General features: G+C 39.1%; 1 protein-coding gene across 3 annotated transcripts in view; it reads left to right on the top strand.

The window, feature by feature from the left end:
* The window catches only part of LOC145445663 (uncharacterized), a 48,854-nt gene that overhangs the window by 14,041 nt on the left and 7,187 nt on the right, over window positions 1-27,626 (top strand). For all 3 annotated transcript variants that reach the window (XM_080323858.1, XM_080323859.1, XM_080323857.1), the window contains exons 6-18: window positions 364-399; window positions 1,998-2,156; window positions 2,224-2,308; window positions 2,881-2,927; window positions 4,496-4,531; window positions 4,793-4,901; window positions 7,082-7,177; window positions 7,758-7,818; window positions 9,190-9,288; window positions 10,939-11,068; window positions 12,472-12,620; window positions 12,684-12,865; window positions 17,899-18,024. In XM_080323858.1, coding sequence (XP_080179984.1) covers window positions 364-399; window positions 1,998-2,156; window positions 2,224-2,308; window positions 2,881-2,927; window positions 4,496-4,531; window positions 4,793-4,901; window positions 7,082-7,177; window positions 7,758-7,818; window positions 9,190-9,288; window positions 10,939-11,068; window positions 12,472-12,620; window positions 12,684-12,865; window positions 17,899-18,024 — 1,315 coding nt within the window. The remainder of the gene's footprint in view (window positions 1-363; window positions 400-1,997; window positions 2,157-2,223; window positions 2,309-2,880; window positions 2,928-4,495; window positions 4,532-4,792; window positions 4,902-7,081; window positions 7,178-7,757; window positions 7,819-9,189; window positions 9,289-10,938; window positions 11,069-12,471; window positions 12,621-12,683; window positions 12,866-17,898; window positions 18,025-27,626) is intronic.

Raw genomic sequence — 27,626 nt, forward strand, 5'->3', positions numbered from 1 at the left:
GAGCTTCGGGATTTAATGTCTCTAAATAGCTTGATTTTGAAATTCATACCTCTCCCCCTCAAGAAAAAAAGCATGCATAATATTTCGTAAATCAGTTTATAACAAGTTTATAACAAAGAAGAGGCATGAGTACTAGTAATGTTATTGCGCTATTACTTTACCTAGCGGTATGCATCCTGCTGGTGCGAGACAACCAGACGCACATGTATTTAGTATAGGCAGTATTGTGTAGTCTTAACTATGTGGGATGAATATAGATAAAGGTGTGCAGGGTCTACACGCACAATCGTTCATGCCATTCGCAAACATTTGAGAATCGTGTTCTGATATCGAAGACTGATTATCGTCCTTTCATGTTAACAGATATGGACGAATGCTCATGCGGGAACGACAACCAAGGTAATAAGCAAAATGGAAGAATACTCTTTACTATAAGTGTTAATATTTTTATCAATGGCACTAAAAAGCGGTAAAGTTCACTGGCCAAGAATACTCTTAAGTATTCAAGCTGGCTCAGGCTCGGGAGGATAAATCAAGGACGATCCTTCCTTCGAGCGGGATTCGCGTGCCATAATTACTCTAGGGCAGTGGTCGGGAACCTTCTTCGACGGAAGAACCATATTGGCCCAATGTTTTCAATTGTAACTCCCAAAGAGCCATATATGCCAATCAACTGTTACGTCACAATTGAAAAACAGTCACGCATTGGTGTCACTATATATATATGAAATTCGTAGTGTGAGCCATATTTTTCTGTCCGTATGATTAGGTGGAGCCAAACATGGTCAATACAACAGTACCTACCCACCGCGTGATACGTCAGTGACGTGGGGCTAGGGGAGCCAAGGATGTAGTGTCTCAGATATCGTCAGGGATGAGTGAGGGGAAATCGTGAACCCTTCAATGGTTATTGGTATCTTCTACCAATGTATTTGAATGAATAGATTTCGAACATTTACATTCCCAATATCACGGAATTTTCATTTTTATTGTTCGAAAATAAAGCGCGAAAGGAGAGGTGAGACTCAGCTGAGGCATTGACGGGCCAAGCCTCACCTGCGACAGCGCAACTCATCGTAAATACCTTAGAATTTACTATCACCGACATTATTCAGCTTTAATTGTCGGGCTGAGTCTGGAAATATAAGTATTAATCGACTCCTAAAATATTCGGCGTAACGTAACGTTGCGTTACGTTACACACCTACATTTTTACGGTGGTGATAGAAAGCTAATAGCCAGTCAAGAAAATGATTGGGTATGGCGTTATTTTAATATAAATTTGTAATTGTGAATATCACTTTTACTTCATTTATTTGTGTAGATAAAGAATACATTGTGAATTTGAAAACTACAATATCCTACAAGTGTCACCATGTCTGCTATTCTTATTCGTCAATTGGGGTATCGTGCAATCCACTATTTCTAGGCGCGCTAGGGTTGATTGATTGAATTCGCGGGTGATATTAGTCGTCGGTACGACAGCAACCCAAATTTGGGGATTTTTAAAAGAGGATGGTACAAGCCATATCCCTCGACACCCTTCTGCCTTGTCGTTTGAAATAAATATTTGTGCTTCTACGGGAATAATTACATTCGCGGTCATGAAAATTTACCAACAAGTTGCTGCAATATTGCTAAATTAATTACAAAATTGAAAATTTCTTAAAGAGCCATATCTTATACCGAAAAGAGCCATAGGTTCCCGACCACCGCTTCTGGGGCATAGAGGGCGGCATTGAACAACATGCGCCTACATTTATCATACCCTCTTCCGGGGTGGAGCAATACGAACGATCCTTTATTTGAGCATGATGCACGTGTACTATAAATCTGAGGATATGCAGCAGGTTTCTTGATTTATTAGAACACGGGCATAACGTTATATGCTTTAGAAAACGTGTTAGGTTCCCTCATATGCGGGGACTAACACGGAGAGCGAGCTCACCAACATGTCTTCGTGTCAATGTACTACTGTGTATGAAATATCCTTACAGAACATCTTGACAAAATTTGTTTTCGCTGCTTTAAAAATTCCACGACCTACATCCCAATCTCCAAGTTGTGCGATGGAGCAGTGGATTGTCCGGATTTAACCGACGAATGCCTTTGCCAGTCGACAAACCGTCCTAAGATCTGTGACAGACTTATATGGGGTACGAATATGCTTCTCTTTGAGTATAAAAACACGTTCCACTTCTTTACACATGTATAAAATCACAGAACAAGAAGAGCCGTTTCTTCGGTGCAAGGGATCAAGCATTTCGAATAGGATTGATGTAGAAAAAGAACAAATCTGTGGCGTGACGTAAGCAAGAAATGTCATCTATTGCAGTGTGAAGAAACCAAATTAGGCTCTTTTTCTTATATATATCCTTATTGCAGTAGTTCCCAACCTGTGGTACGCGTATCACTAGTGGTAGGCCTACGCGAAGGTCTTCATACCTAAACAAATTCCGCATTCATATATTTGACCACAATAATTCCAAATTGATCCACTACAGAAATCATATACTGCGCTTTAAAATGGGCAGTTTATTTTCTTTTTCGCTGCCCTAGGCAGCTCAACACGGTGGAAGCATATATGGCCGCCTTGAAATCGTTCGTGCGGGGAAAAAGTTTGTGACCCACTGATATATTGTTATCCCCGACATGTAGGCCTACTTAATGTCGATACCCGTATTGTTATAAGCTTGTATAAATATTACCAAACAAACATCGATTAGCATATATAAAGTCGTTAAAAAGATTTGATCACTGAACTTACGGTTGTACACTTATCTGTATGTTACTTTCTACCAGTCTAACGGATACGATTTTGTCAAGGGAGGCATATTACTATTATCAAATTTAGTGGTAGACTAATTTTTTCGATTACAGTGCAAACTGCAGCTATGAAGAAAATGTGAAGCATTGTCAAAAAACCGGTAGGTAACCATTATTTATTTATTTTTATTATTTTAGTACGCATTATTGAACAATGATCATTAGGGCATTTCTTTGTACAAAAAGTCAGAATTAGGTCGAAACTGTCGCATTCGGTCAAAAAATGTCAAAATTATACACTAAGTGAGATATTTTTAAACCTGCATTCTGATAGTATCGTGGATATTGCACTGTCGGGGAGCTTATCATTTGACATTCTACAGCTTGTAGCCTACTTTATAGGCTTACCGTTGTAGACGGCCCATTGTCTGCTCATCGTGAATCATAAAAATTCACATAAAACAAATAGGTTGACATGATGTTATGATCAACGCACCGCAATATCCTGAATGAAGCAAGCTGCGTGGGCATTGCATGGTTCTTATATACAGAAGCGCAATATGAGAAAAATTGTGATGTATACACTATTGTCAGAATGAAGCGACACAGTGTGTCACTATAGCAGTGTACGCACTCACAACTTCAGTGTTGTCAGCCAACAACTGCTGCTGTTGAACGTTCTTTCTCCATTCTTGGCAAGCTACTTAGTAAGGACAGAGACTTTCTACGCGAGAATGTAGGAAACTATATCTTTCGTTGTACTGCAACATATTTCAAATATTTCTACCATATGTCGTAATGTAACTACTGAAATTCGTCATAGAGCCAGATTTCGTTGTAATCAGATAGGTCAAAATTTGGTCTAAATTAAGTTTTTACAGTCAACAAATGTCAGAATTTTGATTTCATTGGTCAAAATCGTCCGTTTCGTAGGTCTATCAAAAATTTCCCTTATGAATATATAAGTTTAATCAAGAGTACATTGAACACGTAAGGGGCTCACATGTATCTGAGCTAAGCATATTTATCGGAAGAATAGGACGATTCCAAGCGCATTCCGCTAAACTTGTACTGACTCCATCGGGACTTCTAGACCTCGGGGTTGCAGCCCCGGAAATCCAATCTTTGAGAATGGCAAAGCAGAAAAACACGCTATCAGATCAGTCGAAGCGTCATTTTAAAACGCCAGCAACGTATGGTTGATGTCTGATCACACTATAAAGTGCCGGGTGCATAGAAATCAATAAGTTGGTAATTTCTCCTTCCAGAAAAGCTACAAATCACATATAGTCACTTGTTATTGACTGGTGTTCCACGGAACACCGGAGGTTTACCAAGCCATTGTCAAGGGGTTCGTCAGGATGTCAAGACACACATAATTTATCCATATGATATGCGATGACACGCCGTTATTGGTTGCGGGCATTGCGCAAAATGAGTATCCAAATTCTGAATGCAATGGTTTCCACTACAAAAATACATGCTTTATTGGATGTTGATGTCCATCAAGATTTTTCTTGCATTTGGAATGAAATGAATAGGATTCACAAACCATGTATAGGTTTGCAATTCTTGGAAATGCGTATCCATAATTTTGCAGTAATTTCATGCATGGCTTAACTGAATATTCAATTGGTGATAAAAAATGTGTTAGCTCAGACTAAAAACGAATTCCGTCCCTTTTGATCATTGCACATAATTTTGAAATATCTATCACGTTTTCATTCAGGGTATTCAGCACCTTTTTGCGTGTTCACCGATAAACGTAAGTATCGTGCAAATAATGTTTGTCAATGATATCGTCGGCGTTTGTAAATTTTGAAAACTACGTCACTGTTACTTGAAATGAAATAAATTCACGTAAGCTAACCCGTTAATGTCTTCCATGGTATTGTTCTATACATCAAAAGATCTATTACTTTCATGTTGATCGGTATTGAAAAGTGCTTTAATCCCCCTAAATATATTTTATTCATTGACATCAGTAGCAATTGAATTATTGATTTCTTTTTGCATTTCCCTCTAGTTGATGCACCGGACTTGATAGCCTGTGACTATTTGACTGACTCAGAATCCTTTTCCAAATGCATTTCCGATGACAATCATTGTAAAGCCGCATTGGATGAGGCTAAAGTGTAAGTAGAATGTGTCAGTAAAACTTCTTTGCTATATGTTTCGCAATAACACTATACAGACACCTTTCGCAGGCGATTGAACTTAGAATTACAGGCGCATTGCTCATTGCCGCGCCACCGATTGAGAACTCACTGTCTTGGCATAGTTTTGTGATAATACTGAACTCAGTCACGATTAGGGCTGGGCACAATGATTCGAGTACTCGATTCTGAATCGAGTAATAATTTTAATGATTCGAGTCGAGTAGTAAAAGACGATATTTTCGAGTAATGAAATTACACGCTCCTCTCCACTGAAAGGTAATTTATCGACGAGAATTATAGTTTCGATACTATTTTCCACTGTGGAAGCCCTGAAACCTCGATTGGCCGTATCACAACGTACGAAACATAGAGTACAAAGCTAGGTGCGTTAGTTAAAATAACACATTTTCGAAGCCATGATCATCCCACAACATTGTCACAAAGTGCAACGAAATCGGTATGGTCGAAGAATTACCGAAGTATCTTTAATGTGATGGATACCTGGCATTATATTTTCTGTGGTTGCATAAAAGGTGCACATTTGATACTTGACATATTACATTCTGTTATGACGTCATAATGAGTGATACTCGAATACTCGACTCGACTCGAAGCATTTTACGTGATTCAGAATCGGATCACTCAGGTACTCGATTTTGCCCAGCCCTTGTCACGATGCAAAATGCGAGTCTAGTTTTAGGGATTACAGGGCCATAAACACAAAAATGTTTTTAATTCATAATTAGTAGAGTGTCTTTATTTTTCAGAATTAGCGCTAGGAGAACTAATCTAAAATTGCCGTAAAATTGCCTATGAATTGTGGTGGCCCTACGAATGGGGGCCCTGAGCGAGAATTCCCCTTATAATTATGTAACAACTTATTATTTCTGCACTGTATGGAACGTAATTACGTCATGAGTATGACACTATAACATGGGTTTGAGGGGGGTTTAAATATTGAATTGCTCAGCTCCAGAGCCTTCTTTTATCGTACATTGTCAAATTATAAAAGAAGTGACCCAGTTAACTATATAGCTCATGTCTTCATGTAGAGAATGTGTAGCATGTACCGCGAAATATTAAAATAGCGATACAACTGCTGCAGGGTAAATAAACCACACTAATCCGGAAAGCTATCGGCTGACATTAGTAATAAGCCAGCACACCACCTCGAGGTTTGAGCCAGACACTGGAGTAGGCCATATTTATTATTGCATGTGTGCAAGGATAGACTAAATCGAAACTATGTAACTCTACCACATGCAGACACATGATGGTTATCGGGATATGGACTTTTCTAGCAAATGCAGAGATTTGATGATGGTTGACACATCTGTAGCGAATCATTTTGTTGATTGGTGCACGTATTTCCACATTTATTCGATATAATCCTTGGAAAAAACGCCTAAACCTAAGAGGTTCTTCGAAAAGGGCACCCCAGGCGACCGTAAACCTCCCCACCTCAAAAGCCATCACTGCCTGTGACCAAACGACAAGTGTGAGCTAACGCAAACGCAGTAAGCCGGCCGATGGTACTGCTTCCACACCATTTACGACAGTACTATGGTGATATTTATTTGACTTTGTAGCGCAAATCGTCCGTCGAATTCGAATTTAATCGGATGAATTCGATTGAATTAACTGTAGCGGGGATTTCATACTAGAACCAACTAACATGTTTACAATTGAGTTGAGTGCCCGGCTTTCTATTATCTATTTGATAAGATGCTAGCAGCAATGACTTTCAATGGTGAAAAAAATGCTGTTACAACGCTGATAAATATGTATTCTCATGATCTTAAATTCTTGTCACCTCCATGTCGACTCGGAAAATGCCAACAATATTTGATATATGTATTAGATTTGCTAATCACCTGAATACATTGGTAACAGTGTAACTCATTTCACACATATTCAATAATAGCGTATATAGCTTTACACTTGCTGGTGCTCTGTAACTCCAAAATGGACAGGCAGCACGATTATTAGATTAGAAGTCATGTTTTCTCTTATGTTCGTAAGAATGTGACAAGCGTTGATAGACCTGCATGAGTATTAGATCATAGATATTTACGTCCTAAAATACGGGATATCCGAGCTTTCAATAAAATATGTGTTGCAGTAAATGATAATGCACAAATTGCAATTTACCATAGGTACCCACGTCCACCAGCCATGAATTCATCGCTGCGATTCAGGACTTGCTCTGTGGATTATGACCCAGCAAAACAGAGTGGATCATGTTTAGTCGAGTAAGTGCTAGCTCTATTTGGATACTGAATATCGACGGAATGCATTATCTTGTTTTTGAGCAGTGATTCCCAACTTTGTTTCGACTAATCGTCCCCTTATTAACCCCGTCACAGATCACCCCAGATATACGGATTGCAAAAAGAGGACATATAATCACGAAAATTATTCACCAAAGTATGATCGCTCGTGAATTTACTAAAAAAGGTCATATGCAGTGACCGTGAATCTATTGACCGTGTAAACTAAGTATACCTGACTGTTCGTTCTAACATTCTCGCCCCGTATCACCCCCAGTCGTCCTCTTTGGTATTTTCGCCCCACCCTTATACTCAAATTCGCCCTCTGTGGGGATATCGCCCCCCGTTGAAAATATGGAAAATTTTAGTAGCCTATACGCTATCACCTTTATTTTTCTGAGTCCTCGACACTTTTTAAAAAGGCTTGAAACAGTGCCATAAAATGTCAAATGTCTGAATCCATCACTCTTGCTACCAACTGTCCTTACCGTCGAATAGACATCTTTTCAGGTAATTCGGTGTTCGGAAACACGTCGCACACTAATTGCCAAAATATTTGCAGATACACCTGTACCGATGTGCCATATCAGGAGGTGTCAATCATTAGGGACTGTAAAAATCAGGTAAGTATTCAGTAGCACCGAGACCGATATATATCACTATTCATTGCACTTGAATTTGAATAGGCATAAGCATCTCTTCAAGTATCGTATAAAGATATGCGTATAGCGTGTAATAGTATCCCGTGATAAGGATTTCACAAGATGAGTTGTAAGTAATAATATATCACGAGTTTAATAAAGTAGTGAGTAGTGAGCGTTTCGTAGAACCTGATTTGAAATCTGTTTCAACTGGGGCTTGATATACCCTCAGTGACTCCAAATAGTGTTGAGTATTCGAATAACTCTCATATTTATATGCTATAAAATCCGAGTAAAATGATATTTTTAATGAACATAGAAGTCGTATTCAGAGTAGAGCGAAACACATACTGAGTTGAGACGGAGTTTGTTGATATGCTGTGGTTCTGACTCCAACCAAATGGTTGAGTCATGAATTCAACTAAAAGACATGTTTTGTTGAGGTTTGCGCAAAAATGAAATGTTGGAGATAGTAAGGTTAAACAGGTCGACTTCGAAATGTTTGAAAAACATCTTGAATTTGGAGTTGTCGGTCTCGGCAAATTGGTAAACAGTCGTTCGAAATAGAAATACCTGAATTTTACCGAATCTGTCCCAAGGAAGGAATTGAAACCTCGCCAAGAAATCTGTTTTTTTTCCTATGATATAACCACTAAATATGAGATGCTAGATATCGAAATGACTATAGGCTGAACGTGATATGTTAGGAAAAGTCATTTTGTGGCTGTAAACCACTAGTCTACACTTACTATTTGCACACGACACTTGACGGTTGCACGATATTTGAGCTAATTTTGAACGACAATTTTAGGGGGTCCTCGGAGGTCCGTGACGGTAAAAAGGAGGTCCGCGATGACAAAAAGGTTGAGAACCACTCGTCTAGAGTCTAGACCACCGAAAATTATATTTTCACTGGAGCAATTTTTTCAGGCCATGGACTTTTTTGAAGTCGTGAGCACTGAGTTTTGGTACAGTGTCTTGGATACGGATCGATTCGAGTATCTCATACCCTATTGATTTCAAGGAAATTGTCCACAAATGCAGATTTTTAGTGCAAGTTTGTGACAAATAAATGTAACTTTCCACGAATTAGATCAAAAACTTGCCCTGGTATAATCGGCCATGTAAAAATAAAACAACGTTATATTTCCTTCGCACATTGGAACTGATAATTACCAACATAGTGGTTGTAATACCTTTTGCTTTCCGATGAGGGGATTTTTTCAGATCCGCAACGTATTCTCATACATAATAGCTTAACTAACTAATGTTGGCTAATGTTGGCTAACTAACTAATGGCAGCAATTCGAAAATTATGTGTTGCTAGTTGAATTGACTTCAGTATATATTTAGGATACCAATTGTACTGAGGGAGTTTGTAGAGCCAATTGCAACTGTACCTTTTTCAATTGTGATGGTGCTGTTGGCGGAAAGTACATTCATGGGAAAGCGGTAAGAAATACTTTATTTTAAGTATGCCCTATACTAAGGGGCATCGTACGGCCGTAGAAGGAGATTTGAATTTACGAATTGACTGTCGAATTACGGACTAAATTATTAATCTTTGCCAGATTTAACTAATTTTGAATTTTTCGTCGCGCTAACAGTGATTCCATGCCACTTCATTTTTCGATTTTAATATAGTAGCGTCCTTTGCAAACAGAGCCCTAAGGTACAGATGCAAAGAGCGGATGAAAATTATGCACCCCATATATATAAACCAACTTAGAATCTTCGGTTCCTCACGATATAAATTTGTTTTTAGTACGTTTGGGAGATTTCAATATCTTACCACTGTCTATATCGAATATCCTGATGGGAGGTTAAGAAATAATAGCATGTAACAAAACGACCAATAACAATTGTTTCACCCGAATATGCATAATCATTTGCAGCTTGCCCTTGACGTTTGGGAGATTTCAATATCTTACATCTGTCTATATCGAATATCCTGATGGGAGGTTAAGAAATAATAGCATGTAACAAAACGACTAATAACAATTGTTTCATCCGAATATGCATAATCATTTGTAGCTTGCCCTTGACAACATTCCCTCCATCAACTCTACCAGTGAATCGGATCACTGCGAAGCGCTATTCCTACCCTGCTCATCTTCCGTTCGCATCTTCGGTTCTCATCGCATCGAAAAACTTTACGCGAAAACTCAGACACTTAAACGCGACTATTTTACGTCATGAGAAGCAGCGTAACATAATCGGGTTAGGTTAGACACCATTTTATCAGTGCTAGGCCGTTGCGGTTCATTTCCGGTTATCCGCTGTTGCTTTTACTAGTTCTAAATTATTTGGTATTTGGTATTAATCATGTTAAAACCTGATATCATGAAATGTAAAGAAATTGTGCCAGAATATGCAACGCGCATCTACAAACTTTCTAACATCGCCCGATTGCATTCGCGATCACTTTACGAGTCGATGCATAGCATAGCGGAATTGTGAGGGCGCGGCTTCTTGATCGCTAAGTCGGGGGTTCGATCACCGGTCAACTCAGACCATAGACACCTGATTAGTACCACTGATATCCACAACTTTCCTGCTTGGCGATCATGCATTACTGGTAAAGTATGGAGGGGCGGTGCAAGACTACGAACGCCGTAAAAGGCCATGTACCTTCCTTGTCTGGCAGCGTGTGCACAAATCCTGCATCCCCGGCTGGGTCAGACCAAAGACCTGGTTAGTATCACCGGTATCCGCAACTTCCCAGCTTGACGCCCGTGCATTACAGGGATAGCATGGGGGGTGGTACAAGACTCAGAAAGCCATAAAATGTAATATACCTTCGTTGTCCAGCGGCATATGCATGTCATGCATTCACGGTATGCATATCCACTTATCATGTGTATGCATATCATGAGTCGGTACATACGCCGCAAAACATCGAGGGCATCAGAAATAAACTACGTCCTTTCCTAAGCATCAGATTTCAACAATGCTATTATGTGCTTATTATCAGGTTCAATTCACATAGCAATATCAATGACGGGTTTCTGACTAATTATTCTCCGAGACTGTTAGGTCTATGGCTCCAGCGTGCCAGAAGAAGCAAATATTGATTTGATTTCACATCACTACCTGTTTTAGGTATGCGATGAACACAAGGATTGTGCATCTGGAATCGACGAATGCCAGCCGGGCTGCATACGTAGTGCATTTTCCGATGAACAGTCATTGATCACAAATAAAGGTGTTCTCGTTGTGGTTTGGATATTTAGTAAGTCACCTCTGAGCGAGCTCAAGGCATCTTCATCGTATAGAACAGGGGTGTCAAACTCAAATTGCCTCGCGGGCCGGATTCAAACCACCAAATACCTCGCGGGCCGCAACCTTCAACCGATCCCAAAATGTTACCGCATGCCATGCCCATCTGTTCACTTGAATACTCTATCATCAAGAAGATATAGATACCAGTACATTAGCCTACATTGTAACAATGTACCACGGATCATAGTGGTTTTATTCTAGTCTACCAAGTAGCAACACTCCTATTCGAGAACAATGGAATTGGCAAAAATACGATGATCAATCAGTTGAGTACGAACGTCACTGGCGCTAACGAGGATATAAGTTGGCATATTTCTATTGCTGTAGTCGTAATCAGGCGTTAGCCCGGCGTATGAGGAGTGATGAATACAAAAGATTTAACTGTAAACGCGACCGTTGTAATTTGGTTTATTAGTATTTTTAAATCCCGATTCCGGTTTGTATGGAGTCTGAGGACCTTTTGATTAAAAAGTGACACCACAGTGCAACAACAAATATTTGAAATATAATTTTGTATCACTAATATATTCTTTATGTAAACTGCATATAACGGTTTCGCTTCTGTTAATGATTGCATTTTTGGTCCATTTTTCCAACGAAAAAAAACAAACACTAAACTTAGTTTGGATTCTTCGAGTTATCGAAATAGAGTGTTACTGTCACCGACATTTATCCTAGTGGTAACTAGAGTGAAACCACAACACAACAGTCAGATGATTATAATGAGGCCTTTATCCGTGAGGTCTATAGACAATGGACAATGGACATGCTCGATATCTGCTGTCCTAAGGGATTATTTAATCAAAATATTTCTTACAACAAACATTTTCACCAATTTGGTGGATAACATAACCATATTTCAATATAATCAGAATTGGTCCGCGGGCCGGACGAAATGGTCTGGTGGGCCGGATGCGGCCCGTGGGCCGTATGTTTGGCACCCCTGGTATCGAATGATAATTAACCGTATTTTGGAATATATATTGACTGATCCGTGCATGGTTATACCGGTCGTAGAATTTGTTGCATCGTGTAGACATTTCTGATTTACCTATAGCTTCTTCAGGCCTGGTGCAAAAGACCTTAGTAGAGTCGAGCACCATAAAACCCCTTATAGATACATATACATTCATAGACTACATACAATCACCAGTCAAAACAGTTCGTAGCACATAACGGTTTATCGTAAAATAGTGGTTGATGCACATATAATTAACCACTTTAAACTGAACGGACGAGTACATGGGCGATGTGCAAAGATTCAAACCTCAGGTTCACAGTGCAAGCGTGAATAACGTCTATGTGATCTTCAGAGCCGCATAATAAACTACAAGTGCATCCGTACATTATCAGGTATTTTCGCAATTGTCGGCTGCACCGTGGTCGTTATATCAACTCTGCGTGACTTCGTGAAGACGAACGGGCGTGGTGAAAGCTCTTCGCATTCAAATATCAGCAAAGTGCTTATTCTAAGTCTCTCCGTTTCCGATTTACTCGTCGGGGTAACAAATCTTAGATGTGTTTTGTAAGTAATATTTCCCATACATTTTGTGTCCTGATTATAGGTTTACACCATTGCGATATGCATCAAAGCCGTTGAGGTGGAAGGTCGATATTGCACTATCGATTTAGAATGGAGGACTAGCAGCACTTGTTCCAGTTTGGGTGCTTTGCTGATCATCGGGTCTGAACAATCCGTTCTGACGATGGTTTTGATTACAGTATACCGGTTACGTGCTGTAATGAGGTAACGTGAGCTGATTTGATGTTGTAACTTTAAGTTTTCGCAGTTGTTTTATGATGATTCAAAATGCAAGACAAATTGTATGCTTGAGATATACAGCCAAGCGTTTTTGTTTATTTCATCGTGAAATTAAACTATATTGAGATGCATAGCCTACGTCAATAGCTCGGAATAAGGATACAAATTTTCGGTCTTGCAAATCTGTTGTTGTATAAATGAAGAATCGCGATATCCAGAATGGCCTGAAGTCTAAAATTCGTCATTTCATTACTCTGTTGTTCAATGCTGCAAGCAGAATCATGACTTTACCAAACATATGATTTACAAAATCTGCATACGCCGCAGTTAACGAAAAGGAGAGTACAACTCCATGAAAATTTTTTGCACAGAATAACGGTGTAACTACTAGCTGCATGTTTCGATTCAGAATAAAGTCTTAAGCGTCTAATCGACGGGAACATGACACTGTCACATATGATGTTGTTGTGCGCGTGTGCGTTTAATATGTAGCTTTCAAGTGATATAAAAACGTGACCAGTTATAAATTTATTCATGTGGAAACAAGAACTATTTTATGCCGTTTTTATTTGCATGCGTAGTCCATGATTCATTTTTGGGTGCTGTAATATGGTCATTGGTCAATCATCTTCGAGTCAAGGCTCTGAACATAGGAAGAGGTAATTGTCTTTGATATGGGCCGCAGATTAGCGCGTTTGAGTTCTGTTCAACCCTGAAGGACGCTTGCGCTAGGGGGTGTCAATGGTTACCCAAGTTTAAATTCAACTCTTAAAGTCTCAATTTCTCCGAAAATATATGTCGTAGCGGGCTGCTTTTGGTTTCTATGAAAAGCCAGCTATCTTCTGCTGTATATGATACCTAAATTGAAGGTATAAGGCATGATAAAATTTTGATTACCGACGATCCTACAAGAGGAATTCACCCAATAATACGCATTCCGAAAAAAGTGGTTATTCCTAGATATTTTACGAAGGGGAAATATAGTGAAAAAGAGTCATAAACTGATTTACTATGCGTACAAATGGCTGGATATGACAAGAGAAAGTTTACCACATTGTTTTATGCCATTAACTGGGCGGTACGGGTCCCATTCGATATTGATCTTGAACTTGATCATTATGACCACTCACTGACCACGTCAATATGTAAATTGTTCCGGTATTTTTTTATTTTGCGATATCTGGCGAGCCGCGCAGTTTACGGCCACGGTTGACGGCTGGTTCGAAACCGGGCAACATTGGCTACGCACTGCGTCATGATTTTTGACACTCTGACGCGATCCTGGCGGTCAGTCTTGAAAAATGAGTGAGAGAAAGAGATTTTTTAGAAAAAAAAGCTTGTTTATTTAGTTTTATAAAAATCCTAGACAAGTCATGGGGTGTCGATCGAGGGTGGAAACGGTAGAAGGCTACACTCCGCTGACTTTTAAACTGGAGCAGCTCAGAGTCAAATCTTGTTGAGGTCACTGTATGAATTTGAAAAGTGATGGTCAGTTCTGCAAATAGTTACCCTCGATTAAAGGGGTTAAAGTGTGCTGACAATTACCATACAGTTGCAATGACCGAGGGAGCAGAAAGATGGTATAATTCATCCTTCTTGCAAGCATATTGCTACGAATTATATTACGAATAAAGTTAAAATATTCGAACATTGAGGCATTCGATATTACCCGAGCAAAGTTTTGAAAACATTGGTTTATCATGATCTGTACTCAAAACTGAACTGTGAACACAATGAATTTGTCTCGGACTCTAGTCCCAACGCTATGACTCGGACTCTACACGCCGCTGTCCGACTGGGAAACGGACTTGACTCGGTGGTGAATTGGAAATAGTTCGAATTGACTCGAGTCAAAACCATGAAATTGACATTGCTTTGTGACTCTAAACCAGGGGTCTCTTTTCATAATTCGTAGAGAACGCAGGCTGCACGACTTGATTACCGAGATAAAAATAACCAACACAGTTTACCAACCACGTTTTTTACGGTGCGTGTTTATCAACTTCATTTTATTTTGAGCTATGAGCTGCGCGCGATACCTGACAACACAATGCAGCAACTAAAACTTGGGTGGCCGAACTTTTCGCTATTCATGGCTGCATTCCGATCACCTTTCTAGACTGTGGTCGCATTCCAATGCATATAGTCGTATTGAGCTAGAGGGGAAATATCCACGTTAAACTGATAATATCGATTGCCAGTAAACCCCGAACTAATCTATGTAGTCATATCGCCTTACTATGCGCACCGAAAGCGTAACTATAGCCATGTTATGAGAAGCCACAGGCATTCATTCTGTAGTCCTCGAAACGCGAAAACTTTTCAATATTCATGATTAAATTTCGTCATATAAGTATAGTTTCATATATTTATATCAAACTTTTATCCTATGCCAGCCCTTGCGATCAGATTCACCGGTAGAGTTGATGCGGGTTCAGGGTCTTCGTAAATTAAGGGTAGTTCTTATTGCTGTGATGCCTCTTTCGGTGTGTTAATTGTTAATATTCGCCTTTGTTGGATGCTGTTATTTCTTGACCTCCTATTTGGGTAGTCGGTATAGTGAAAAGATATCGTATTTGCCCTAACGCAGGCAGATCTGAAGCTAATTTCCGTCGTCGCGAGTAGAACAATATTCCGAATTGGTATTTCTTTGTGAGGCGTATCATTTTGACCATCTGCTGTTTGCATCTGAACTGCGGAACTCAGATTACAAAGGATTCTACTCTATTAAAATTGTAAATCAACACGCACTGGGCCGCGCGTAGTGCGAAGAAAATTTGAAGAATAATTCAAACCTCTCATTAATTATTGAGTCAATTCGTAAATTCAATATCGATATTTACGGCCACCAACACATCCTAATTGAGATAAATGTCGACGGCAACATAATAGGGATGGTGTGAACCCCTGAAAAGCTCAGGCATCGTCGTAATGAGCTAGGCGCCAAATATCCACGTTAAACCGTTAATATCGATTGCTAACAAACTCCGAACTAGTCAATGTACTCATATCGCCTTACTATGCGAACCGAAAGCGTAACTATAGTCATGTTATGAACAGCCACAGGGATTCATTCTGTAGTCCTCGAAACGCGAAAGCGTTTCAATATTCATGATTAAATTTCTTCATATAACTATAGTTTCATATATTTCTATCAAACTTTTATCCTATATCAGCCCATGTGATCAGATTCACCGGTATAGTCAATGCGGGGTCGGGGGTCATCGTAAATTAAGGGTCGTTCTTAATGCTGTGATGAATCTTTCGGTGGGCTAATTGTTATTATTCGCCTTTGCTGCATGCTGTTATTTCTTGACCTCCTATTTGGGTAGTCGGTATAGTGAAAATATATCGTATGCTATTTGCCCTAACGCAGGCCGATCTGAAACTAATTTCCGTCGTGGCCAGTAGAGCAAGATTACGAATTCGTATTTCTTTGTGAGGCGTATCATTTTGACCATCTGCTGTTTGCATCTGAACTGCGGAACTCGGATTACAAAGAACTCTACTCTATTAAAATTGTAAATCAGCACGCATGGAGCCGCGCGTAATGCGCAGAAAAATTGAAGAATAATTCAAACCTCTCATTAATTATTCAATCAATTCGTAAATTCAATATCCACATCCTAATTAAGATAAATATCCACGGAAACGTAATAGGAATGGTGTGAACCCCTGAACGGCTCAGGCTCGTATGAGTGCAAACCTTTTTCAAAGGTTTTGTGTGAACGCGAACGTGAACCTATGGCGTCCAGTGACGTCCCATTGCTAGTTGCAACCCTACAATTCAGTGAAGAGACATACTGAAGCAACCCTACAGTTCAGGTAACTGATAAGTTAATGTACTGCACACGATACCCAGAGACGACTCTGGCCACTTTATGCTACAATGATGAAGCTGATATTTCAAACATCATCAAATGTATCATCTGGAGCAATCAAATGCTAAAATAATCCAATACAATCAATATCTTCCGTTGCTTTGCCAACGCTTTCGACGAGGACTTGCAGGGGAATATAAGCTTACGCCTTAACGGTCCGGGCCAGACCGGACAATGTATTCGGTGTCTGACTATTGCTACATTGATACTGAGTGCAGTGTAAACAGGTTTCAATACTTACTACCGATATTACCCCAATACCAAGTTAAACAGAAACCAGCACCCCAATCGCACGGTTTCGGGTTTTTTGATGCAAAAAAATATCAAGTTAAGATTGATCTCTTACGCCTGCTATATTTTTTACATTAGAAAAAGATCTATTCTTCATATATATTTCATTGATTGGTTGAATAAGCATTGTTCGCGCATTACCTGCATGTAGTGTATTTCATTCTTGATTTTTGATTGCATATCAAGTTCACAGCAGAGAGTTACTAAATATTCACGAACAGAAAGCTGAATATTTCGAGCGAACATATGCCACAATGCAAGTAAAATTATTTAAGATTTGCAAGGTGCATGCTCCTTCAGTGTTGATTTCTTTTATGTTGCTAGCGCCACGGATAGAGTGGTCCTAGTTGAAGGAAAGAATTTTACCCAAAGATGTTACAATGGCGTGATATTTTGTAACATGCGAAAAAGGTTCACATTGCAGAACCTACCAAGGTTCGTTTGTGAACGTGAACGTCTAAATTTCCGAGGTCCATAACAGAACGCAAACGTGAACGTTCACACCATTCCTACCGCATAACTTTTCTTCTATTACTACCGCAGATTGGCCATCGCCGAAGTCGTATCACCTAGTGGGGATTGGTAATATTGGGTACGGAAGGCTAGCTTACTTACAGCAACAAAAAAAAATATGTTGAAACTAAAAAAAAAAATCAGCATTTCAAAATGCATTACCAAACGTTCTTCAGAAGTTTCGAATAAGATCGCAGTCCAGGATGCGTGTTGGTGATTTGTGCTCCAAACCTTGTTATTTGGTACAGCCTTGCGTCTTCGCTCGTCATTGAATTTCATAGGTTAGATCTCAGGTGTTTTGGTCCTACCATTAAAGGCTTTCATGTTTTCCAGACCATTTTCCACGCCGACGATGAAGCGAGCGATCATGGTAGTCGCAATTACCTGGATGATGTCCGTACCATTAGGGTTGATACCGATAATTCCTGCCTACGAAGATTACTTTCTCAAACATGTTTCGTAAGTCAATTTCTTGGAAATTTTAAACAGAAGGGAGAACACCGGGCAATTTTGAATCTTACTTATGCGCGATAATGGTCAGTAACGAAATACTTCTACATTTGCGAAATACCAATGTAGCTTTTGTCTACATTCACTGGTTAACCAATTGGATAAGTTTTGAACCACTTCGACTTATACTAAACCGTTTATCGGCAAAAATATATACTGATCGTACTCTGGATTCTGAAATTTAGAAAGTGGTCTTGGGTTTCATATGCGGAACTTTTAGGAGTGAAATTGCGGCAAAAATGCGGGAATAGATCGGTAATGGCCGTAACTGAATAAATCACCGTATAGGTAACGGATTTGCAGTGCCATTGTTCATTTTGGCCTAGTCGCGAATATGTATCTTGTAATTTCAAATCCAGCCGTCTTCCATTACTTGCTAGAAGTGTGCCAGCCCGCTATCCAATCCACTTTTTTTTAAAAACTAGGCCAACTCACTTAATAATTTTAGACCATTCATATAATCTATATTCACTTCTCTTAATGCAGATGTTACATGTGTTGGAAATCGCGACGTCAACATGTAATCAACTTGCCATTTTCTGCAGCATTTCTCCTATCATTTGAGTATCGACTCTGATTAATGTAACCGCTTGTTCACTTGTGATTCCTCCGTGGCCTAATGCGTATACCAGCAATCATATTTTAGGTTGCATACAATTTGCGGTTATGTTTGCAGAGCATTTTACGGTCATTAAACATTTGCTACATATAGTAGGGACGGCAAACCTTTTTGGTCAAATGTAACGGACGGTTTTCCGAACCATTGCCTGGTCAGTTGAGTGTTAGTGACCTGTTATATCGTTCGATATTGACGAGTCAAATTAGGTAACAGGGAGTGCAAGACGTATCTTGTACCAAAGTGCCAAATGACCAAAACCGTGGCCATTTACGCCATGAAAAATCTGTGTACATTCATGGCTATAAAGCCGAGTTAACCGCGAAAATGCTGCGAAGTGAAATTAAGTCAACGATGGCGCCCGGAAATATTAATATCGCGGGTTTCATCTAACACGTATCGGTCATTCATATAAATTACTGTGTCCGGGCATGAAGATGGCTACGGCAGAGATGCCAGTCCCCGCGGGCTGCGCGTCACTAGATCGCAGGAGCCGAACACCTCAAGCAATATCAGGGATATTGCGTGCTTATATATTTGATGCTACTTGTAATTTGACTCAATTCTGTAAAATATGCGTATTTGCCATTTACATATTTCGACAGAGAGAGAGAGAGAGAGAGAGAGAATTTTTTATTCATCATCGCAAAATACCAAAACAGGCAACAAAATAGCATAAACTTCAGAATCACGGACACATACAAAACAAATGGTTACAGTGTCAGTTTCAAAGCAAATGAGATGTGTACGAATACGATTTACAGTTCATAGGATTGGCCAATATGTTTTACGATTGCAAGATGAAGCTGCAGCGAAGTGATCTGTTGATCATCAAGTCTACTGCAGCTGATCGAAGTAGATTGGCTATAAATTGCATACATCGTACTGCAACAGTGAATTGTAAGATTGACAGGATAAATGTAATAGCACTTGTTAGGAAAAAATGGGAGGAAAATAATATAAAGTGTACTGGTCTGAAGCAAACAAGATATGTTGACCGGTACTAGTTCACACTAAAAATACATTTTAGCTTTTGTATGATTCAATAAGGAAGGCACGATACATGGTTTTAAACCCATATAAAGTATTGCTCCTAATATGCGAAGGAATGGAGTTCCACATTAGAGGACCTTGATAGGCAATGGTTTTGTGATGGGTCTTAGGTAAATACAGATTCATGACAGAACCTCTTGTAAAATGAGAATGATGTTCACTGATAGGTGTAAAGTAGTTCGAGAAAATGTCAGGTAGGGTGTTATTGTAAAACTTATGCATCAGAGTGCCGACTTCAAATCTGTAAATATCATCAATTTTTAGGATTTTTAAATTATAGTATAAGGGGTTAACGTGATCTCTACGATTGGCAAGGCATATTAGTTTAATGGCTTTATTTTGCAGGCTCCTAACTCGATCCAAATGTTTCTCCCATGTGGATCCCCAGAGAATGATACCATAAGTTAGATGAGAGTGAAATAGGGTATGATAAATCAATATTCGTGTGGATTGTTGTAAAATAAAACGTGACTTTCGAATGATACCTATGGTTTTAGATAGCTTGTTGCAAATAGAGGTTATATGTTCACCCCATGTCAGATTGTTATCAATAACTATACCTAAATAATGTATGCTTTTCTGTAGAATCAGGCTTTCCCTATTCAGCCTTATATCAAAATTACTATTCGAATTCCTTCCAAAGAGCATACAGTGAGTTTGTGAGGTATTTATGGTTAATCTATTATTATTCATCCAATCCAATATTTTTCGCAGGTTTGAGTTGCAAGAGGACTCTAAGTCAGTTATATTGTTCGACGACAGCATCAGAGATGTGTCATCTGCAAATAATTGGATAGTAAAGTCAGAGGCATTATTTAAGTCATTTATATAGATCAAAAATAAGAAGGGACCTAAAACGGATCCTTGTGGTACACCCATTTCAACTATTGATTTATCAGATGAAAATTCATTACTTTTGACAAATTGTCTTCTATTGTTCAAGTAAGACTCCAATAGTTTATACATCACTCCTCTAAATCCATAGTGATGTAATTTGCCTAGTAGTATAGTTCTATCGACAGTGTCAAATGCCTTTTGCAGATCTAGATAAACACAAATGGTTGATAGCTTCTTAAACAAGCTCTTATAGATGTTATCAACACTGTCAATTACAGCATGCAAGGTTGAGTGGTTTTCTCTAAACCCAAACTGGTTTTTAGATAATATATTAAATTCATCTGTGAAGTTGGTTAATCTAATAAGCATTAATTTTTCTAAAATTTTAGAAAAGACTGGTAATATTGATATTGGTCTATAGTTGGATAACTTGAGTGGATCTCCTTTTTTGAAAACTGGAGTCACACGTGCTACTTTGAGACAATCAGGAAAGATCCCAAGTTCGAAACATTTGTTAATCAATACAGTGAGGGTTGGCGCTGTTATGGATATGGTTTCCTTCAAAATATTAACAGGAACACCATCAGTCCCTGTTGCCGAGTTTTTTTTTTAGATTGTGCACAATTGTGATGATTTCATTCTCTGTTGTTGGCTCAATGAAAATTGAGTTAGGTTGTGGCCTACCTAGGTATTTCTTGTAGGTTCTAGATAGCACATGTTTATCTGCAAGATTTTTTCCAATGTTCGCAAAATATTGATTAAACACATTGCATATGTCTTTCTCAGCAGTAATAATGACATCGTCATTACTGATTTTCGATGGAAATTTTTTTGGTTTGGATGTTTTGAATAATCGATTTAAGAGATTCCAGATTTCTTGTTGATTTCCTTGGATCTTCTGGAATTGGTCCCGATAATAATTGCTTTTAGATTTTTTCTTCACTTTGGTAAGAATATTAGTGTACTTTTTGTATAAAATTATTTTATCAGCATTGCCTGGCAAAAAATGACTTTTATATAGTTTACGTCGAGTTGCTATAGATTTACGGATTGCATGAGTGAACCGAGGTTTGGTCGAGAACCGGCGTTCTTTGCGCGTTAGTTTGCGAAGCGGTGCGTATTTGTCCAAAAGTGAATTAATCAAACTAATGAATGAGGTAAAGCATTGGTTAATGTTATTGGGTTCGGAACTGCAGACGAGTTGTAGGTCAGTTAATGCTTCAGTAAGTTCGGATGAAAACAAATCAAGTGAGAGTCTTCTATAGTCGCGAATAAAATATATTTTAGGTTTAACTCCTGGTGAGGTATTAGCAATTTTACAGAATACTGGCAGGTGATCAGATATGTCACTGATTAATATACCAGAGTCGTGCTGAGAATAGTTGTTTGTAAAGATATGATCAATCAGCGATTGAGTCTTTTGAGTTATTCTAGTAGGGTCATTTATCAGTGATTGACAAGAATAGTTAGTTATAAGATCGGCTAATTCACTAGAGTATTTATTTGATGTTTTAAGAAGGTCTATGTTGAATTCTCCTAGCAGGTAGAATGTCTTATGCTGTGCAGTAAGCTTTTCTAGGCAATTCTCAAGAGCTTCAATAAACTGAGCCAGTGGTTGGTGGGGGTGTCTATAGATAGCTCCTATGACAATATTAGATCTTTTTTTTTTTCAGATCAAGGGGGTCTCTATCCAAAGTTCTTCACAACTTTTGAGTTTGAGATCAAATTCAGTGATAGTTTGAAATTGGATACTATTTCTAACGTAGAACCCCACTCCCCCAACTATATATGGAGAGTTCGCATTTATGAATGAGTATTCATCTAGGCCAATTTCATATGGTAGGACAGAGGCTAGTCGAGTTTCACTGATTGCAATTATGTCAGGTTTATGACTAAGATCTGAAATTATTGAGGAAAGAATCCCTATGTTCCTAGGTAGAGATCTCACATTTGCATGTAATAATAACATAGAAGGACTATCATCAAACAAACAATTGAGGTTTTCAATGTTATGATAACTAGTACTAATAGGTAGGTTCATTCTCGGTGACCAAACGTATTCTTGTGAAAGTTGCACATTGTCAGGCAAAGAAAAAGGTAATATGGAGTTAACGCATTGAAAACAATAGTAGTTCTCTTCGAATAATCCAAGATGAATAAATTGAAGAATAGTCAAATTACTACACTTAAGATGGAGCCAAGAATCACATAAATCGCAGTAAATAGCTCTCTGATTTGATTTACAGGGTTGTCGGCAGAAGCCGCAAGGAAACCTAATAGGCATGGCTATCAGATAATCTCATCATCATAGATACACTTTTTCGTATTATAAGAAAATGTTGTACCTTGATAAGTCCTCATCATTTTTGATTGACATAGCTCGTTCATCGTCATTCTTTTTCAGGTAGGTAACTCCATGTCTTGTCCAAATGTATTTAAATGCATTGGCTTTTTCATACTTGAGACAGGCATTGAATCTTGTACGGTTTGACTTTGTGAGGCTTTCATTAATATAAATTTCTCGTTCTTTATGTAGTATTGATCTGTTGCTGAAGATTGCGTCTCTGACTCTCCTCGAGCAGAATTTGGGTAGTATGATCGGATCTGGATAGTCTTCGGTGGGTTGCCCAAGTCTGTGGCATACACTTATGTCATGTTTGTTGATGTTCACTTCCAATTTTTTTGCTACAGTGATTACTAGATCGTCAGTACATTGATTCTTGTTGTAGGGAATTCCTTTTATTTCTATACATTCTCTTCTTCCATACTGGTCAAGGTCATTGATTGCTCTACATGCTTCATTATTGGAAGACTGTAGGTCGTAAACCATTTTCCTTAGTTCACAATTTTGAGATTTGATTTCGGATAGTTCCCGGTTTGAGGTGTCGAGTTTGTTTTTGATTTCTTCATACTTGGCGCTTAGGAACTCAGCACTCTTTTTAAGTTCTTGCACTTCATTCATCAGATAAGCAAATTTCTGTCCAGTTTGATCTTTTTGTTCGTCAATTTTCTCTGTCAGTAAATCCAGCTTGGACAGGATGGTCTCATAATCCACATTTTTCTTGGTCCTTTGTGTCATCGTCATTATTGGTATATATATAGGTTAGGGTTGTTCAGAATTGACCGACTTTCAAAAAGTCTAGGTTTTCAGTCCGTTTCCCATGCCTTATACCTTAAAAACAAATTCTGGCAACTTTTTTTTGTAATTCATCCCCTGCATCCGTGTGCACATTAGGGTTGTCCAAAATTTGGAAAATCTCAAAAATGATGGGTATCAATGTCTCATTCTATAGATTATTGATAAAAAACAACAATGGGCCTGGAATAAGCTCACAGGAAAGTCGTTAAGATTTGTCGCAAAGCGTTTGAAAGTAGCTACCAACAAGTGGGCGTACCAGCGACCATAGAACGGCAACAAGACTAGTAATCACAAAATCACGGCTCTCGATTGGCTAATTGGCTATGCTTCAATGATCACGACGGTGGTGCCTTGCTGATCCGTTGTTCAAGGATCGAGTCTGCTAACGGCGGTGATTCTGTAAGCGCGTTGTAGATTGGTTGGCAGATAATGATTTAGGATTAATTCAGGACATGTTGAGTTACTAAATACACGACGATGAACATTGAACAAACAACAGCTGCTTCACATAAACTTAAAGCATGACTGGCTTATTGTGAAGGAAACCGCAGTAGCCCACATGTCTGTTTTGACCGAGGGAAAGCGCAGAAATATCGCAAAGGCGCTTATGCAAGTGGCGAACGCATTTCTTGTTTCAGAAGGGATGCATCATCATCAAATACAAATATAAATCTTAACAATGACACTACTTTGTGTGATCTTATTGGGCTCCAGCCGTGCTATATAACTGAAGTCCTGAATGCTCTAAGGATTGGCTGAATCAGCCGTTTATGCTGGCGACTTATTAAACTCTTGCAGCAAAATGAATTCACTCGTAAGTGCTGTCAAAGTCGCCAATGATGACGTAGAAAGAGGTGTAAAGGTAAACACAGACTATGCTGGTCTGACCAGCAAAAAGACAGTCTGCTGGTATATCTTAGCATGTCCTGAATGAATCTTGAATCATTACCGGCTGGAACACTACAAATGCTGGAATCAAACCAGACATGGATATAAAACGAGCTTGAAATGCATTGAAGCAGTGCGATAGTTACGAGCTTGAAATGCATTGAAGCAGTGCGATAGTTACATTTCTTCGGGATCCAATATATAGGCTATCACGTCGGCCCGTATAACATCTTCTGAGCAGATAAGATTCTGTGCGGCATCCATCTCACATATGGTGTGCTGCAACAGTTTGCGATGACTAATATACTTCACTCACGCCCAGAAAAGTAGGAGCACTGTCCCACCGCCGTTTAACCTAGCTGTCATGCCTGCAATTCTCTAAGGATAAGCTATACATGAAACCTGTCTTTCTAATGGTCATACCATCATAGTCTGTTCTTATACCTTTTCAACTCTTTGTGCGGCATCATTAACGACTTTGACAGCACTTACGGGTAAATTCGCTTCGTTGTAAGAGGCTAAAAAGTCCCCAGCATAAACGACTGTTCCAGCCAATTCTTAGGGCATTCAAGACTTCAACCACGACTGTAACCTAATAAGATCAGTCAATGTAGTGCCATTGTTAAAAGCTTTATATCTGTATTCAATGATGATGCATCCCTTCTGAAACAAGAAATTGGTTTGCCGTTTTCGCCACTTGCATAAGCGCCTTATTCGCAATATTTCTTCGCATGTTCTGTGCTTTCCCTCGGTCAAAACAGACATGTAGACTACGGCGGTTTCCTTCACGGTGAACCAGTCATGCTTTAAGTTTGTGTGAAGCAGCTGTTGTTTGTTCGTCATCATGTATTTAGTAACTCCACACGTCCAGAATTAGTCTTAAATCATTATCTGTCAACCAACCTACAATGCGCTAACAGAATCACTGCCGTTAGCAGACTCCTTTAACAACTGATCTGCAAGTCACCATCGCCGTGATCATTGAAGCATAGCCGATTAGCCAATCGAGAGCCGTGATTTTGTGATTACTAGTCTTGTGGCCGTTCTATGGTCGCTGGCACGCCCACTCGTCGGTAGCTACTTTCAAACGCTTTGCGACAAATCTTAACGACCTTCCTGTGAGCTTATTCCAGGCTCATTGCAGTTTTCTATCAATAATCTATAAAATAAGACATTGATACCCATCATTTTTGAGATTTTCCAAATTTTGGACAACCCTAGTGCACATAGAGCTGGAAGAATATCAGCTGAAAATAGGGGATTCCCCTAAAATCTGAGTGTCACGATTTTACCTAGCCTTGGTAAAGTGACATATAACATGGATTTATGCAGCTGTTGCGGTTTGGAGTGCTACAAAAGCCCACTATATAAGGTATTCGTAGTTCAGGATATCATTTCCATGTCCCACACTGCCTTAGAACTGCTCAAAACTACCTAAAACTGATAGTCATTTTGTTGGATCACATATCCTACACCCCTCAAACATACCCGACACTGTTCATCAATTTCCTGGATCCCCATGTGCAAGAATACAACTGTAAATGTAACATCCACTCACAGCCACATAATAAACATCACAGGAAACGAAAAAATAAGGCAAAGAACGAGATCAACTTGGCAAAATATTGCATAAATCAGGTGGATGAAATGGTTGCTTTCGAAAAATCTGCATATCTGTTCCGGTGATCTTCCACAGCTTGTAGGAGGCTCGCTCGCTGTTTTTTGTCATCCGTTATGAACGCAGCATAGTCGGTATTCAATTTTACCGTACGCTCTGCTGCATCATTAACTACTTCAACAGTATTCACAAATTCTTCAGCAGTCACAAAATCCGGATCAGTTTGCCATTCCGAAACTGGAAGACTCAACCAATCATGTTCCACATGTATAGCATCAAATAGAAACCACGATTCTGGCCCAATCAAATCGACCATACTCATTAACTCAGAGACAGAGTCAGAGATCAGACTGAGAGGCATATATCTGCGAAATTTTTCAGGGATTGGCATTTTCAGCAATTTAGCAGCCATCGCTTCCTTCAGTTTGTCAGGAATCTTTGGATTAGCCGAGAACATGGTAAATACCACCATTTCCTCAGTTAAATACTAATCATGTTTTCGCAATTTCTTGTATGCCACATCAGCAACAGTGAGATCGCATAATGAAAAGTTTTTCATGTCATGAAGGAAGTTGAGATCATTCCAAGGTGCGTCACATGCAATACCAGTTTTCAACCAAGCTGGAACATAAAACAAACCAATGAATGTATTGATTCGTTCCAACTTTTCAATGAACTCTTCAGAATAGTCCATTTCCTCACTCCACATGAACATTTTTTGACAGTACAGGACTTGACTCATACATCTAGCGCTATGAGTAGCACCAGGCTTGCGAAAACGATGATCAACATATTTGTCATCCAAAATCGCCAGGGTGCCTGTTGCACATTCTCTGTAGTCATCTCTTATCATGACTTTTTTCTGCTTTCCATCATTGGGTTTCATCAGTGGAATTATTTCTTGCTTTACTTCATCAGCTTTCATCGCCAACCAGCTGCCTTCAATAAACTTCAGCGTTTTATAGCTTCTTGATTTATCAATATGTTTCCTCTTCTTCTTGAAGGTATTAAAATCCGTGTTTTCAGGGCCTGTGGTTGTCGATTTAAACAAACACTTCCAAACCTCTCGAATGACCAGTTCATAAATATGATGGCGACAGGCATTGTAGAAAACTTTCCTGTTAATCAATTCTTCAAGTAACGGAACCGCACCTTTGTTTTTACCAGTGTTTGAGGATGTTGTGTCAAACACAAGAGCTCTAACAGATTTTGTTAAATTCCAAAGCTCCAGCAGCTCAAATGATGCATCAGCCTGTGCTTTCCCTGTAGCACTCTCCAGAGTTTGAATGCCAAGAAGTTTCCCTTTCTTAAATGCGCCGGAATACGCAGACGATGCGAGCACTGCCAAGGCCTCAAATTGATATCCTAGACGACTCTTAGTGAGCTTTTCATCCCAGTGC

Source organism: Botryllus schlosseri, chromosome 1, assembly GCF_051294905.1.
Source record: "Botryllus schlosseri isolate E-star chromosome 1, Bs_hap1, whole genome shotgun sequence".
NCBI lineage: Eukaryota > Metazoa > Chordata > Ascidiacea > Stolidobranchia > Styelidae > Botryllus > Botryllus schlosseri.